Source organism: Dicentrarchus labrax, unplaced genomic scaffold (genome assembly GCF_905237075.1).
Source record: "Dicentrarchus labrax unplaced genomic scaffold, dlabrax2021, whole genome shotgun sequence".
Taxonomy (NCBI): Eukaryota; Metazoa; Chordata; class Actinopteri; family Moronidae; genus Dicentrarchus; species Dicentrarchus labrax.
Window position 1 is genome coordinate 7,823,417 of NW_026136710.1, and position 16,133 is coordinate 7,839,549.

Here is a 16,133-nt window from a genome sequence, read left to right on the forward strand (position 1 = left end):
TAGCTTGGAGGCCAATCGTCCAATATGCAGCTTGCAACTTACTCCACATAAAGTGACAAAGGACAGTGACATAGGGACACGTTGTGTGCAGCAGTTAAGTGTTTAAAATGTAAAATATATCTGACTGATGACTTGCTTGGTCTCACTGTAATACTGATGGCTACAGTTTGTGGTGCTGTTGAACTGTATTGCAATGTACTGACACATGTTTCTATTATTGTGTCTACCCCATTTATCATTTATCAATGAGTGATGCATATTTGCTTACTAAAAGAATCCCTAGATGTAATTTAAAGAATTTTTAACCAGTTAATTGACGTTTTTGGGTGTAAAAGCAATATCAGATACAAATTATTACTCAAAGCAGAATATCTTCACATGCATTAAAACATCAAGAAGATATTTTCCTGGAAGATAAAATCCTTGAGCAACAATAAGATCTTCAGAAGCCCCTCAACAGAAAGGAGCAGATAAATGAGAGTAAAAACATTCAACTGTTGGTGTGCATTTGTTTGTACCACTGACTACGAGGGTGCATTTGGATGACCTTAATTTCCTTTTGCCTTTCCCCCCAGAGTGTTTTTGGGTCACGAGTTCCCATTCTCAGTGCTCTCCCACCGGACTATTAAGATCAACATTGTCTGTTCTCCCAAGAAAGGACAAGAGACTCGAATATCATATGCAGCACAATGTCAAAAGAAACACTGCAGCTTCCGTTTGATGACTTCCTCCTTACCCTGTGTGTGTGTCCCTTGTCTTCCTTTCAATAACAATAACAGGAGAGTTCCTAACAGCCCTTCCTTGCTTCGGTGTGTTAGTGAAGCATGCATTGCTGCTATGACATTATGAGGGAGGATTACAACTGTGTATTTCACACAGGCTTTAATTGCATTCTTGTCACATGTTGAAGCTGAATGTAATATTCCCCCTCTTTATCTGGACACATCACTCATTGCAACAATAATCTGGGAACCCTCTTGTTAGAACAACTATGCATGTGGGAGTGTGGGAAGACTGTCCTGACTGTTGGTGTTGAAATACTAATGCAGTCATGATGAAACACTGAAGGATGGCAGTCAGCTGTTGCAGAAGCTAATTTACTGTAACAGCAGCACGTTTGGAGCCAGATAACAACAACCCACTTCTTACTCTTGGATTATAAAGACAGACAGATGGAGGATGTTTAAGACGAGGTTCAAATCCTTCCTGTCTGCTGAAACTCCTGCTCACTGTTATTTGGCAGTTAATACTGACAAAGACTATTGATATAAAATAACCTTACTGTCTTATTGATGGATCTGGGAAGGCTTTCATCCAGGACGGGGCCTTGGTCCTCATCAGCTTTTCGAAACTCCAAAGACACCATGAGAGGGTCTCGGAAGTCCAACTGGGTCTGTTGAGGAAAAAGTGGAGCACGATAGAGGCGGGTGAGGAGGAGGTGGGGGAGGAGGAGGGAGGGGAATAAAAGTTGGAGAAGGTTGAAGAGGGTGAGAAAATGCAAGACTGATATAATGATCCTACACACCCATGATCCACCCACACAGACGTGTTACACTTATTTGGTTGATTAGACCTCTTCTAGAGGCCATGTGGGTGTGTACAGGCCATGCTTGATTGCCTTATTTTTTTCAGGTCATATTGTTCAGATTTGTAATTACGAGCAAGAGCAACAAAGTAAAAACAAATGTTCACATCAGCCTTTTCAGCTGTAATTAGATATTGGGAATTTCAGGCTGTGATGACATCTCTCATTGGTTTGCTTTTTGGGGTTTTCTCTGTGCTTCAGTGTGTTATATTGATTTTCTATGCATGTAAAAGGTCTGTAAAGTAACAAAGTCCATGCCAAAGGGAGTTACTGTGTCCCACAGAAAACACACTGCTCCACTGACAAAAATGATATGTTTTTTGAACTTTAATCACAGAAACGAACCCCAAATAAGTATGGAGTATGAACCTGAAAATGAGCATGGCCTCTAGCACTATAAAAAAGTGTTTGTATTACTGTGTTGTTTGACAGCATGGCTGAAATCCATCCATCCAAAGGTTTAATCAACCACATTAACTAGGAGAGTCTGCATGGGCGTGCACAGCCTTTACATTATTGAAACATGGAGAAACCATTTGAAAGAGCTGCTTCACATTGTGGTATGGCATGTATTGTATTCATGGTAAGTCATAAATATAGGTATTTCTTGAACTTGTGCCAAATGTTGATTAAAACAGAGAAAGAGTGTAATTTGAGGAACACGTCATCATCGCTGCATCTTTAGTCGGGCACATCACTGACTGGAGTCAGTAAAGATTGTGTCTGTTGCTTAAAGCATGTTAAAGAATGATCATACCGTACATAATGTCTACCACTTAAAGGGAAGTGCATTGTGGTCAGCAGGCAGCTATGTTGCCTATTGATCTTTTTCCTCCATTTAGCCAGCCCCGGTTACTTTTTCTCCTTACACATGTTTGTACTCTGCAGTGAATACACTAAACCAATGCTATTGTTCCAAGACAGAATCTGAAGTGAACCAGGCAATGGAAGTTTTAAATGTAGCAGTTAGGAACTAATTTATTTTTAATCTGTGGTTTTTCCATGCTGGTTTGGAGCCTGATGCTGTGTGACTTAAAACAAACTGGAGGCATTACTTCAGCACACACTGAGTATTGAACACTTTTGGTTCGTAGAGTTGTTGTTCAGATCTGTTCAGATTTAGGTCCGGTCCATTTTTTAACCCAGGTAAAATTGATGTGTGTCTGGTACAAACTCTCTGACCCTTGTAGACCTCTGCCCTGGACTGTGTAGGATGTTTCTGCTAAACTGGCACACTAGAACAGAGCAGGTATTCATTCTCGGCACACACAGCAACAACAGCTGTTTTCACTGATTAGTTCCTCTGTCTCTCGCCTAGGGGCAGCTAATCAGAAAAATCCATTGCTGCAGTGAATGGCTGGAATGAGAAACTTCATACACATGGCTTTAAATGTCACATTGCTGGAGACCGCTTTGGTTTACAGTAGGAAGTTGTAACGTACAAAGGCTGAACAGTGATGAACAGTCTGCCGTGTGCTTGTTGGGCCACTTGTTGAAATCTTACTTGACCTAGAATGTCACTTTGTCACATTCTCAAAACACCTAATTCACTCTCATTCTCTCTTACTCTCCCTCCAACTCTCCGAGTGCCTGCAGATAATTTATCACTCAGAGCAGCACAGGGCTGTACTCGGCATGCTTTGATCAGGACGGGTCTGTTTCATGTTAAAACCAAGGTCTTCCTGCTCTGCATAAGACTTCTCACAGCTTTGTCCTGTCTTCTTTCTGGCACCAAACACCATTTACATGTTCCAACAAGCCTAGAATATAACTTTCATGAATGAATGTCACAGAAATTGAAGGAATCCAGTTTATCTGAATGTCATGTGGACACAAGGCTAAACATATAGTTTTGGGGTAGATTTCTTCACAGGTAAGAGACCATAAATAACCCCATGTGTACATCATAAAGATCAGAGTACTTGCCGACATCATGAATTTCTCTTGCACACATTTTCTCTCTCTGTCTTTGATGGTCAAGTTCCTGGTAATCCCACGATCACTTTTATCGTCCAAGTCAATAAATGAAGCCCTGGCTTTTGCACGCAGAGCATCCAGAGTGAGATCATAGCGGATCACTATGGGGCACAATATGTGAGAAAGAAAACATGGAGCAATAAAAGACAACAAATTTGACAGTGAGGATGCAGAGGATTGAATGAATGAATCAACACGGGATACTGAATGGCTCACCTGCATCAGACTTTGAGTCCGGCTGGTCAGATTTGATAACGTAGCTGAAACACACCTCCGTTGTCACGCACACAGATTTGGGTCCACCATGTTCACACTGATACTGAGTCTGCTGCAGGTTGATTTTAACAGGGTCAAAAGTCATGTTGGCACGGAGCTCTGCAACGTCTCTGGACCTGGTGAAATGGAACAAACATTCCAGCTTCTTGAAAAACTGTTTATGTGTGTTGATCTGTGCGCATGCATCTATTATCTCAAAGGAAGGAACAAGAAACGGATGCATCTTGAGCTTAAAACTTGGCCTCAACACTCACTATCCAACAGTTGAGCTTTCTAAAACACAGCAAACAGTCCAGGAAGAGCAGCCGCCTGTTGCCAAATCCTATTTAAACTCAAAGCCACTTGGGAGATGGAGTTTTCACACAGCTTAGCTGAGCCTCTGCCAGCAGAAACTGTGGGAGAAGGTCTGCCTGGGAAGTTAAATCATGGTGTGGGCTGATGTTTGCGGGTTGAAGTCTGTAGGCTAGTGTCCAACAGCGAATTATGTTGCCAGTTTTAACAGAGAGATCATTAGGATGTTGTTGGTCTCTAGCCTACAAGCCCAGTGGGACATGCACAGCTGTCTAAACTTGAGTGAGACAATGCCAAACGGACATGAAGGAATATGTCTCCAGGATGCAGGCACTGCTGCTGGTAATAATTCAAGTGGAATGTGTAGTTTTAGGAGTGAATGTTTATATGTGAGGATGGGCCATGTCTCACCAGAATAGGGAAGCCCCTCCCAGACCTCCTATGGTAACATCAGTGATTCCATCTCCATTTAGATCCATGACTCCATGTATGGACTGACCAAAGAATTTCACCTTTTCACCGTCCCCACCTGCAGGGATACGCTAAAGAGACACAGAACCAATTAGACTATTAAAGGATTTCCTGCATTAAAGGAAAATTCTAGTTTATTTCAACATGACATATTTTCCATAAATGTGGCTACTGTGGCTCCTTGGGTCATGCTAACTTTGCACTTGTCAAATCTACTGTAGGACCTATACAGCTTTCCAAATAAACATGATCTTTACATGGATGCTTGTCTCACTGACATCTGACCAAGACACAGAAAGTAGCCACCTGTAATAGCCATTAGGGCTACCTCCATAGGGATCTACACTGGGGCCAACTTGTCAGTTGACCTAATCACCCGGATACCCTTTATTGACTTTCACTGCAGTTATTCCGTTTATTATTAAGAAGATGATCACAAGTCATTTCACTTTGAAGGCTGACCAAGTTCACAGACTGCACTCACTGCTCTCCACAGTAGACTCAGGAGGAAAACTTGCTACCAAGAGTGTGACCTGATGATGTCAGACTTGGAAAAGCTACATGTGTCCATGGGTGAGAGTCTCCTAGTTGTCACAACAAATTAACATTGTAATTCTGGAGCGTGTGTTTCACCTCCCCCAAACACCTCTTCCCCAAGAAAAGACCAAGGCCAGCTAGACTAAACCGTCAGCTCTCAATACCGTAAGAAAAAGTTGTTAGCAACTGGTTACACATTTTCCTTTAAGTTAGCAGAGAGAGAGAGAGCAGCAAAGTTACCCGGATGTAGATCCAGATGGCTATTTTCTGTGTTTACTATTGGTCAGACTCTGGCATGATTTATGTAAAAGTCCTTTTTATGGCGAATGCAAAGTTAACCCAACCCATAGAGCCACAACGTCCACATTTATTGGAAATACACTGGGTTGAACTATACCAGAATTTTAAATTGAATCCAAACAAACATGTTTTCTTACTAACGGTTCAGTGGGTGACACTGGAACTCACCTGTACGTATTTCTCTTTCAGTGTTGTCTTATCTCCATGATAGATGTAGACGGCCCCTCTGTGGTCGTTCTCAAAAGGTGCACCGATCGCCACATCGTTAAACCCGTCAAGGTTGAGATCTAATACAGCTGCAATGGCTGTACCAAACCGGGCACCACAGGGTTCATTTTTGTTAGTGCAGCTGGCTGAGTGGGCAGTACAACAGGACTGATTGACAGGCTTTAAAGTAAACTCGTGGTCAAACCGGCCATCCTGGTCATGGAGCAGAGAGAAAAAACAAGGACACGAGGAGACAAGAAAATCACTGGGTGCACCATCACAATCTTCTCAGTGTGAATTTCTGCAGAATCTCACGCAAGCTCTATCAATAAAAGATGCACACAAACACACCAAATAGCTAATTTTCAATCCTCTGTACCTGGTTGAGTTTGTAGACGTAGACTTGTCCCTGCTCGTCTCTCTCTGTCCCCATGTACATCGGAGCTCCGACCAAGAGGAGATCCGTGTAGGAATCCCCGTCCACATCAACAGTCTGCAGGACACTGCCAAAGTAGGAACCAATCTGCAGAGAGGAGTCAGAAATCTGTCAGTGTTGACTCTTTAATCGCTGAACTCGCTGAAGCATTAGATGCAGATGGGGTAAAAAACAAACCAGCTTTTGAGAGCTTATGTGTAGATCAACATTAAAAGTCCTTTTAGTGTCTTAAAATGCATAAATCAAAAAAAAGTAAATGGGCGGAAAATTATCTCAAGGGGGATACATCTCTGTTGGCTCAGAGAGCAGAATTAGCTATGAGCTCCAGCCATCTGGTCAGAGCCCTGGATTTAATATGGTAGAAAATAATAGGAAGTGGTAGATTTAGTGGAAGTTTTACACAGAACCTGGTGAGAAAGAAATGTTAGTGTTTGGCTGGCTGTTTAATGAATTGCGTGAAAGTTTGTCGGGCTCTGTGATCAATGCTTTGGTGATGAGAAAACACAACAACAGAACATTTTTCACCTCAGGGCCGCAAATGTTCTCTTCTCTGTGCTGCTGTAATGTGAATTTTCTGGTGAGGATCAATAGTCTTTGCTTGAAGTCTATCAACAAGTGCAATATCAGACAGAGTTATCTTAGAATATGAACAGAATCCTAAAGTATCTTCTTTCAGCTTTTCAGACCAATTAACACCTTTCTCTATAAAAATACACTGAGAAAACACTCTGAGGAACTCACCTGTTCTCCTTTCAGTATCTGTGAGATGACGATTTTGTTCACTTCATTCAGACGATAGATAACAACCCGGCCTGTGTGGTTGTACCGCGGTGCACCTGTGATGTACAGCTCTCCATCTGGGGTGGATGCTGACTGGACATCATAGCCTGAAGAGACATCAGCACACACAATACTGTATTAAATCCAAAGCATACATAAGCAGGCATCATCAGGGGAGTGTCATGCAATGTGAGCACTTCACAACGTCATGACAAAAACTCTATGGCTTTCTTTGTGGGATATTTTTAAACGCTTCTTCAGACAGCTGTTTACATCTCACTGTGTGGAGGAAACTATAAAACACTGCTGGAAACTGGCAGGGACACACACACACACACACACACACACACACACACACACACACACACACACACTCACACACACACACACACACAAAGGGTATGCCGTCAGACCTTTAGGTATGAGAATGTGCCAACAGCTGAGTTTACAGTTCATAAGCCTGGACCCACCAGTGCTCCTTCTAATGACATGTTGATTAAATAACTCGATATGAAGATGCTGTGGTTGCTCTACGAGCCATAAAAGGCAGCGGGATGGGAGAAGAGACTGTGTGTATTATTTATGTGACAGAGAGAGAGAGAGAGGCATCTGCTGTCAAAGTTAGACAAATCATATATCTCGCTCCTCTCTCCAACAGAAACTCTATATTTATTCTGCAGCTGTAAAATTTCACTTAATCTTTCGATCTACGATCTACTTCATCTCTCTCTGTGTGTTTAACACAAAAGCACTTAGCTCAGACAGAGTTGTTCATGCAAGTGTAAAAACTGCTTCACTACTACTAGCAGGTGTATGTTTCTGGGCCCTGTTTGTGTTTCCCTACAACATAAACTGTTATTAACTAAATAAGCAACCATCAAAGTTAAAAAAAAAAAAATCTTAAGGTATTTATTTAAGGCATTATCAGTTAATTAAGAGGTAATTAACACTCAAAGCCTGACTAATCTGCTTCATGGCCACTTGAGGCTGGCACCAAAAGTGAGTCGGTCTCCATTCGGGCTCCATGTTAAATTCACAGCGGAAATATACGTTTACAGCCTGGTTAAGAAAAACCAGTCCCAGTTCATGACTGTACTGGAATTTTTATATAACTCATTTTTTTTATATTATATCAAGGCTTAAAGTTACGCATAATTCAGGAAGTGGCTGCTTTGAGTGACAGGTGGGTGCCGTCGCCAGTGGCTGGTTTTAGCAATCAGGCTTAATTCAGCTGTTCAGCTCACCCACGCTGCACATCTTTGCCCATTTTTTGGATTAGCCAGGAGCTGGCAGAGGCAGGACAGAGGAAACAGTACAGACAAATTATTATCATTCGCAGACACTCTGCCTCACTGCTGGTTTGTTCCAGTGGCCCTTCACGGTACTGCAGTGAATACAAATCGAAAGGATTTTCTGTTGAAAAAGAAAAGTAACCAGTGTCGCAAGTAACACTAAAGAAGGGGACCTGGATCAATGGATAGTGTAAATATACTGACTGTTGTTTAAAGTTTAAACTCTTTCGATTATGAATATTTAGTCCATGAAGGTTTAATATTTGTGAATACGCCTTTATGTCAATGGGCGTAGTGGGAACTCACGCTCGGGGGTAAACAGAGGAAACACTAATGCACATGTGCAGGGAGCCGCACAATGTGGAAGCTGGAAGCTAGAAAAAAATACCCTAAAATTTATTTTCAGGGCCTTTAAGACATTACGAGTCAACTCACCAAGGTACCCAGCAAGTCCTTCATATCCAGCCTCGGTCTTTGGGTCGAAGAACTGGGTGTTCCCTGGAACGATTGTTTCTCCAGCCGTATGCATTACCACTGTCCCGTTCCAGTCATATGCTCCCACTGCTCCCAGTAACACGCCTTCCTACGGGAGACAACAGAGCTCATATCAGGAACATATATAAAATATACATTCACACTAATACACTGCCAATACAGATTCAAATAACATGATTAGATCAGATATCTGGGAGTGAGAATGGTGAAGCTATAGATTCTATATGTGGAGGCAAAGAGACTAAAAAAATAGAAAAATAGGATCTATAAAAATTCATTTTTTTTGTTAAACAAAGATTTGTTTGTCAAATCTATGTCAAATAAATGTAGTGGAGTTGAGGTATAAAGTTGCATTAAATGGAAAATTTCTGAAAATTGTACTTGAGTAAATGTCCTATCTTAAATCTAAATAACCCAATAGTGTAAATAGTGCTGAATAATTGAATCACTTGACAGAAACTTTCGCAATTTTAATAATCAATTAATCTTACGTAAAAATGACAAACATTTTGTATGTTTCTTTGTTTTCATATCTTGGTAAATTAAATAACTTTAGGTTTTGGAAAAAAATAAGCAAAAATGACAAATTATTTCAAAATTGAAGAAAAAAAATCAACAGATTAATTAAAAATGTAACATAATATTTCACTGCAGCTGTGTAGACCCATAAAATATATAGACACGGGTCAATAAATCTTTATTTGTCTGCAGGAAACAGAGTTATCTAATAGGAAGGGGAGGGGTCACACAGGACATAACATGTATCATTACTCATGTAGGAGAAATTCTACCACACTCACAATGAACTGCGTCAAGAGGCTCTTTCCCTCTGCTGACCATTAAGCGAGGCCTCACGTGTTTAGCACACAGTGGAACAACTCAGTGTGGTTGTGACTGGTTTTGTTAAGTTGAATGAGCCACTACATCCACAGAGACGGTGCGCACGGTGATCGAGGAGGTGATAAACGTGAGGCAGGAAGAGAGAGCGTAAGAGGGGAGCCTGTTGTGTTTTTAAATAGACATAGGGAATACCTAATGAATGAATTCAAGAGGCGTGTGAAGAGGCAAAAATAAGCATGTTGTTTTTACCGTAGTGAGCAAACGTAGTGATTCAACCTCCCTCATTGTCTCTCGTGCTGTACGAGCCTCGTGTTTGCTTTTTCCATCTCTTACTTTCTGTCTGTCTCTCGCACACTCTCGTGCAATCAGACCAAACACGGTCAGTCTGAAGTCTGCAGCAGTGCGAGTAAAGAAGACAAAGAGCGTCTGTGTCTGGAAACTTCTACTGACCGAGGTGAATCACCAAAGGGTTGAAGATGCACCAGAGATAACACTGTGGCATTGTGTCCGGACGTGTTCATTAGTTGAGAACACAACCATGCCCACACATACTTGCACGCAAGCACATAAAATAAACGCCGTCGGACATGTAAACGCTGTGATCTAAAGATATGATACACTCATTTCATCATTCGGCCTGGTTCAGTGATTTTACATCTAGTAACGGATGTTTCCATTACAAATATGGTATTTGTGTATTCCTCTGAGATAAATAATTTGATTTAGACTTACTTTAGAAGTATGTGCACTAAATCCAGCCTGGGACATCTCCATTCCGAAGGAGGTGGTGAAATTTCCAGTTGTAGCTGAGGAAGGAAAAGTTCATTTTAACCATTTTTCATATAAATAAAACAAAAAGTACACAATGAAAAGTTGTTAATATCTTTTTTTTTTACAATTTTTTCTGACAGGACAGCCCAAGATAGATAGGAAAGTGGGACAGTATAACTGTATTTCTTTAAAAGTGAAGAATGATTTTAAGTGTGATCTGAAGAGGGTTTGTTTAAAAGCGCTCTGAATAGAAACACTCCAGTTACTTAAGCCCTTTAAAACAGCGGTTCTCAACCAGAAGTCCAGTGACCTCCAGGGGTCCTTGAGGGGGTTCCAGGTGGTCCCCGTAAAAATAAGGAATATTTTAATTTAAATTGAGAGAACATACTGTATAACAGCTATTTTGTTCATCGGTTTCACTTTGTCCATGTTAATCTGCCAATCTGCACTTTAGACAGTTATGGAATAACTAAATCTGATGAGATGAGGATCCCTGAGACTATGCCTTAATAAATACCCTGATGTGTGCCAATTTGGCGGACCTTGACAGGAAAAAGGTCGCTGAAATGTTTTTAGAGTGATTCATAATATCAGATTAATTCCACTGTTAGTTAAGGGATGTTTTTTTAAATACATCCACTACAGAACAAAGCACTCTGTGTGCTAAACTAGCTTCTGAACCAATCTTCTCATCTAACTTTCTGCAAGAAAGCTAATAAGAGTATTTCCCAAACCTCTTTCTTTAAAGTAGTTGGGTTAATGAGGACTAAGGTTTGTCAACATGTAGAATACTGCGAGCATGCATATATGTGTTTATGTGTGTCGGATACCTTCCAAAGCAAAGATCCTGCTTCCCAAAGCGTCCACAATGGTCAACAACGCAACCTCATCTGACACGTTGAAGAAGTGGTCTTGTAACGGTTGACTGGAGATGGATGCAATCTCCTTGATAAACTTCTGCACTTCTTCCGAAGTTTTGTTCTGACGATTGTAGTCTCCCAAAACCTGGAAACAAGAATAAATAATCTTAACAAAATCAGAGCTAAAAAAAATATGAGTTACTAAATGATTAATTCTGATGATGCTTAAACAATTCAGTTCAGTACACATTCCCTTGATTTCATTTTAATTGTATTTCTATTTGAGTAAATGATCCAATTCAAACTTTAACTTCCTCCTAAGATCATGAAACACAGTACACACATGTTAACATAATGAAAACAACACAAAGGTAGATTGTACCCACAGCAATGCCAAACCTCTCGATGTCATCATCGTCACAGTCTTTCATGACTTTGTCTAGGTTATGGAAGTCATGTGACTCTCCATCAGTCACAATCACCATGACTTTCTTCACTCCAGGTCGTGCGCCACGCTCCGGCATGAAGGCCTCCTTCCTGATTGGTAGAAATTTTACAAACTCAGTTAAAAGAACAAAACCTCTGGAGCACCTGCTGAAAATAGGCCTTAACTATAGCTTTTGTTGGTTATTTCACTCTCATAAGATTGGCAGGAGTTTGGTTTCTATGATCAATCTAAAGTCATGCTGCTTTTCCCCCAAAGTCCCTGTGTTTCTGACCACTTTGCTCTAATAAAGCCGTACTATAAAAATAAAGGCTCTTAAGACTCTCTGTATTCTAAAATTGCTTTAGGTTAACTGTGTGGCCGATTACTACAGTACATCAACATCACAATCTCAGCTACTTTATGATTCCAGGTCAAAGGCTAAAGCAATAATAACATAGTGATAACATAGTGATAGCATGTACCACTGAGTCGTAACATTATGTTGATTATAAGTAGATTCCCAATAAACAACAAGGTAAGCTGGATAAACAGGTCTGAATGTGTCTGAGCCTGATCGCCAAGTCCAAATTGTGTCACGGTGTTCGGACCCTGTTGTGTAATTATACCAGTCTACTACTCTCAAAGGTCCAGTGTGTTAAGATTTAGTGGAATCTAGCGGTGTAGTTATGCCATGAAAAACGGGAACAGCCCAATCTTGTTTTGTGTTTGGTTTTTCCGTTCTGGGCTTTTGTAGAAACATAGCCACCACGGAAGGGAACCTTATCGTTAGATAAAAACAGCTCATTCTAAGGTAATGAAAACACAACGATTTTTATTTTCAGGTGATTATACACTAATAAAAACAAAACTATGAATATTAAATTTCTGCCTATTAGTCCTCCTAAATATTACACACTGGACCTTTAAAAGATTCCTCCACTGATTTAATATTGTACTTCTACAACATTATCAGACAGAGATATCAAGATTTGGGTGTGTTATGCCAGTAGCAGCTATTGCAGCCTCAAGCAGAGATGAGGAGCAGTCTACACAGGTCTGGTAAACTCACTTCTTTCTGACTGTACACCCCCAGATTCTTATTTTCAAACCCGTAGTCTTCAGCCCTAACTGACGCGGACTCAAGCATAAGTTGGGGTAACATTTTTCCCAGCATTTGTACTCTCCAACGCCTGTAAACAGACTTTAATGAGCAAAATTGATGGAGCTCCCTTTAAGCTCAACTTTGGCAACAAAATGTATTTTTGGAAAACATCCACCATGTCTGACCAGATATGTGGTGGACCAATCTGGGAGTTTCTGCTGGATAGTTTAGGAGAAATTTGACCAATGACAGCCCTGTGAGCGGTGTGTTTGACAAATAAGAAAGCACACCCAAATGAGGGTAAAGGATTAATGTTGAGTACCTGGCAGTATCAATGCCCAGGAAAGTCATGGTCTTGAAGCCAGTCTGCTGAGGAAGGCCATTAACGAATTTCAGCAGAGCAGGAGTGTTGTCAAACTGGCTCAGGTTTACACGGTGAGTCACAGTCTCACCATAGGACACTATTCCCACCTGGAAAACACACACACACACACACACACACACACACACAAACGTTTTTCTTATAAACATTAAAGGTTTTTTTTACTTTTCTCTCCTTCCATGTTCTTCCCTTGTCTGCTTCCCCTCGCAGACAGTCTGCTGAGGATGTGGTTGGGTCTGGTGGGGTTGATATGACACAATGTTCTTTATACAGAAGGCAGAGGACTTCAGCAGCCATGGAAGATGTGACTTACAACCACTAGGCTCCACAGTGAGAAGACTTTCCAGTGTTTCCCTCTGGAAAACTCCACAAAGCTCCAGGCCAGATCAATGTAACCATAATAAAAACTAACCACCCATTCGAAGAGCGATCCAAGACAAGAGGACAGAAATACACTCAAGGTATAACTTACTAAGGCAAAAGCTAAAATTACTTTAAAGACTAAAAAGCCTTCAGTTCATAAAGTCTGCTTTATGAAGGACATCTTACAGTTATTCTTAGTGTTGGCAGACATAAGACAATTCCATGAAGGGCAGTTAAGTCATTAAATATAATATAATGCGAAAAATTGAGTTGGCAGGCAAAAATATTCCTTCATTCATCCTTTTTCTACATCAGTCTAATCTTATATAACCCATCCATTTGTCCATGCATTTAACCCATATGTTTGAGATAAAAATAGTAATTTCCAACCCAAATTAACATTAGAATCCTTTTTTTAATTCATGTTACTGACCTGTGAGAGTTTAGGTCCGATCTCAATGTTCGTGATGAAACGTTGCAGAAATTCAATGATGCTCGACCAGGGGTAGATACTGTTAGATCCATCCAGAACTATTACAATGTCCAGCTCCTTTGCACACTCTGTAACAAAGCCAGGAATTAGTAAATAAGTATGGTTTTAGTTTTACACACCCTTAAACTTTTAAAAGATGGGCAGCTGGTCTCACTAAAATAGTTGATTTCACTCCAAAAAAAGAAACTGGATTATGTAACACATCCAGTTCTCTTTGTGCCCACCACAGACACACTACAGTAGCTCCTAATCACACTGTAATAATGTAGAGCAGTGGGTTCTCAACCTAGGGATCGGGACCCCTACAAGGGGTCGCAAGTTAAATCTGAGGGTCGAAAGATTATTAACAGAAAAGGAAAGCAGCGACATATTTCTGTAACACAAAATTATAAAATTCAATTGAAAGAACTTTATTTATCCCTAGTATATGTAACAGAGTGCACACACACGTTCAACACTGAAAAGCAAATTGCATAAAATAACACAATAATTAGTTAGAATGTAAAAAAATCTTGAAAACATTATACAAATATGAAACAACAGCCAGCTGCCGGTGAGCTTAGCTTAGCACCAAAAGCACCTCTCAGGCTCGTTAATTAGGTTAATAAATTAACTTTATTAGGTTAATAAAGAAGTACAAGGTGTCATATCTTTTACATTGCAGAAGTTATTATATTTCCTTACTACTGGTCGCATAGACAGTAATCGGCCTAAAATAGGCTAATTTCATCATTCCGCCTGCTTTTCAAACACCAGGCAGAGACCTAAAAAATTAAATTAGTTTGTGAGTCAAGAAAGCAAAAAAGTCCCTAAAGGCTGCACAATCTCTTAATAATCTGTCAGTTCTTACTTTTACTTCAGTTTAAAACCTGGGACATGTTAATACTCTAACTCAATTTATGGGTTTTTGCAGCAACTCTGCCTGTGTATTTGTTTTTGTGAAATGGCAGCAAAAGTGATACTAAAAGAACCAGATGAAGAGAAAATAACTGTAGACTGTTTACTCCAGTTCTTTCTAGTCCCTTTCCTTCCTGGGAAACAGAGTGCAGGCCCAGTAAACTGTCTCCTAACTTGGGCATACAACACAGCAGAAGGGCTGGGATGGGATGGGCCGGGCCGGAGAGGGATGGGGGTCGCAGACAAGTTTACATTAAGAAGAATGCTCTAATCTCCCTCCTTCACTCAGGGAGGGGGAGTTTGATTTCAGGATCTTGGGTGGTACTACTGTGAAGAGTAGATTATAATCTCTTATCCCTGACAGGCAATTTGTGCAGATGCCGTCACTTCCTGTGTGGATCTGCTGTGTCTTATTTTGTCAGGCCGCATACCTTGCACGGCCGGTGCCACAGAGTTGAGGATCTGGAAGGAAGAGCTGACATTCGCACAAACTCCTGAGATGTACTGCTGCTGCCCGCACATGTAGCCATACTGAGGACCACAGGCCTGTGGAGACAGGAAACACACACATACAAACAAAGTCAGACTCTAGCTGCTTGAGAGAGTAAAACTGGTAAGCTTTCCACCAGCATGAGGTCATGGGTGAGAGGAGGTTCAGGGCTACTGAAGACAGAAACCAAGAGGAAAGAACTACTCAAACTGAGGATTACACAGAGACTAATAAAAACCACCATAGATCCCTTCAGACTACGCTTCTCCAAGACAGAAAAGAGAGAAGAGGTAAACGGAGAAATTGAGCCTACAAAGAAGTACGGCTTTAAAATGACCAACAATAAGTGGAAAATTGAATAACATCTTTTAATCTTTCAGCCTCACTTCCTTAGATTTTCCCAGCATGCTCCACAACCTCAGTGCTTTCCTCCTAAATTAGGCACTTCTTAATTTCTCTCCATGCCTAAATGCTAACGCTTGCATGCTAACATGCTGATAATTAGCAGGTATATTTACCATTTTAACCATCTAATTAGCAAAACCATGCTACCATAAGCTAATTAGTAATTAAACACAAATTACCACTGAGGCTGATGGGAATTGGGTCATTAAAAAGAAATTAGATGATGTAACGCTTCCAGCCCCTTTCCTGTTCCCTGTTTGTCAAATGTTTCATATTGACTCTGATGGGTGTTGAATTACAGCGTATAAACAGAGGCATAGTGTTGAAGGGTTAAGTTAACATTCATGTTATCCACATTAAGTGTGTAGAGCTTCAGTTACACTTGCAGCTGTATAAGATTTGCTCTCAAGATCCAATGCTATATGTTCTTGGACCAGTTTAGAAGTTGCATGAATA

The 16,133-nt window shown here is 40.6% G+C and overlaps 1 protein-coding gene across 1 annotated transcript in view; it reads right to left on the reverse strand.

Annotated features, from left to right (window-relative positions):
• The window catches only part of itga1 (integrin, alpha 1), a 49,066-nt gene that overhangs the window by 7,393 nt on the left and 25,540 nt on the right, over positions 1–16,133 (reverse strand). The window contains exons 5-18 of the mRNA XM_051412514.1: positions 15,214–15,328; positions 13,826–13,953; positions 12,970–13,118; positions 11,505–11,655; positions 11,089–11,263; positions 10,220–10,293; positions 8,588–8,735; positions 6,822–6,967; positions 6,024–6,167; positions 5,606–5,857; positions 4,541–4,671; positions 3,779–3,954; positions 3,512–3,663; positions 1,283–1,393 (exon numbers count right to left, since the gene is read on the reverse strand). Of these exons, the coding sequence (XP_051268474.1) occupies positions 1,283–1,393; positions 3,512–3,663; positions 3,779–3,954; positions 4,541–4,671; positions 5,606–5,857; positions 6,024–6,167; positions 6,822–6,967; positions 8,588–8,735; positions 10,220–10,293; positions 11,089–11,263; positions 11,505–11,655; positions 12,970–13,118; positions 13,826–13,953; positions 15,214–15,328 (2,052 nt within the window). The remainder of the gene's footprint in view (positions 1–1,282; positions 1,394–3,511; positions 3,664–3,778; positions 3,955–4,540; positions 4,672–5,605; positions 5,858–6,023; positions 6,168–6,821; positions 6,968–8,587; positions 8,736–10,219; positions 10,294–11,088; positions 11,264–11,504; positions 11,656–12,969; positions 13,119–13,825; positions 13,954–15,213; positions 15,329–16,133) is intronic.